Source organism: Penaeus monodon, chromosome 29 (genome assembly GCF_015228065.2).
Source record: "Penaeus monodon isolate SGIC_2016 chromosome 29, NSTDA_Pmon_1, whole genome shotgun sequence".
Lineage (NCBI taxonomy): Eukaryota > Metazoa > Arthropoda > Malacostraca > Decapoda > Penaeidae > Penaeus > Penaeus monodon.
In genome coordinates this window covers 25,061,039-25,061,456 of record NC_051414.1, presented here as the reverse complement: position 1 = coordinate 25,061,456, position 418 = coordinate 25,061,039, and the positions used below count along the sequence as shown (strand labels likewise).

Here is a 418-nt window from a genome sequence, read left to right as displayed (position 1 = left end):
ATGCACAGATAAATGTCAAAATATCCATACAGATGTAGCAGCATTACCCGGTAGGCTTCCCTCGCTCCTGTGCACCGCAGGTACGAGATGCGAGTCCCGTGGGACAACCAGTGGGGCACCTCGACGCCGACGGGGAACTGGACGGGCGTCGTGGGGACACTCCAGCACCACAAGGCCGACTTCTCCATGGTGCTCTCGTGGATGTGGGGCCGCCGTCAGGTGGTGGACTACACGAGGATCTATCTCTCGGAACCCATCGTCATGATTATGTCCAAGCCACGACCTCTCCCTCAGTACCTCGCTCTCATACGGCCGATGTCGGGTATCGTGAACTAGACTCGTTTGGCTTCACAGTATAGTTGTGCCCGTGCAAGTGTGTGTGACTGTGTGCGTGCATATGTAACATACAATCTCTCTC

General features: G+C 55.7%; 1 protein-coding gene across 1 annotated transcript in view; it reads left to right on the top strand.

Annotated features, from left to right (window-relative positions):
* Positions 1-61: 61 nt before the first annotated feature.
* LOC119591659 (glutamate receptor-like) overlaps positions 62-418 on the top strand; it is a 665-nt gene continuing 308 nt past the window's right edge. Inside the window, exon 1 of the mRNA XM_037940413.1 lies at positions 62-322. Coding sequence (XP_037796341.1) covers positions 88-322 — 235 coding nt within the window. The 5' untranslated portion in view covers positions 62-87. The remainder of the gene's footprint in view (positions 323-418) is intronic.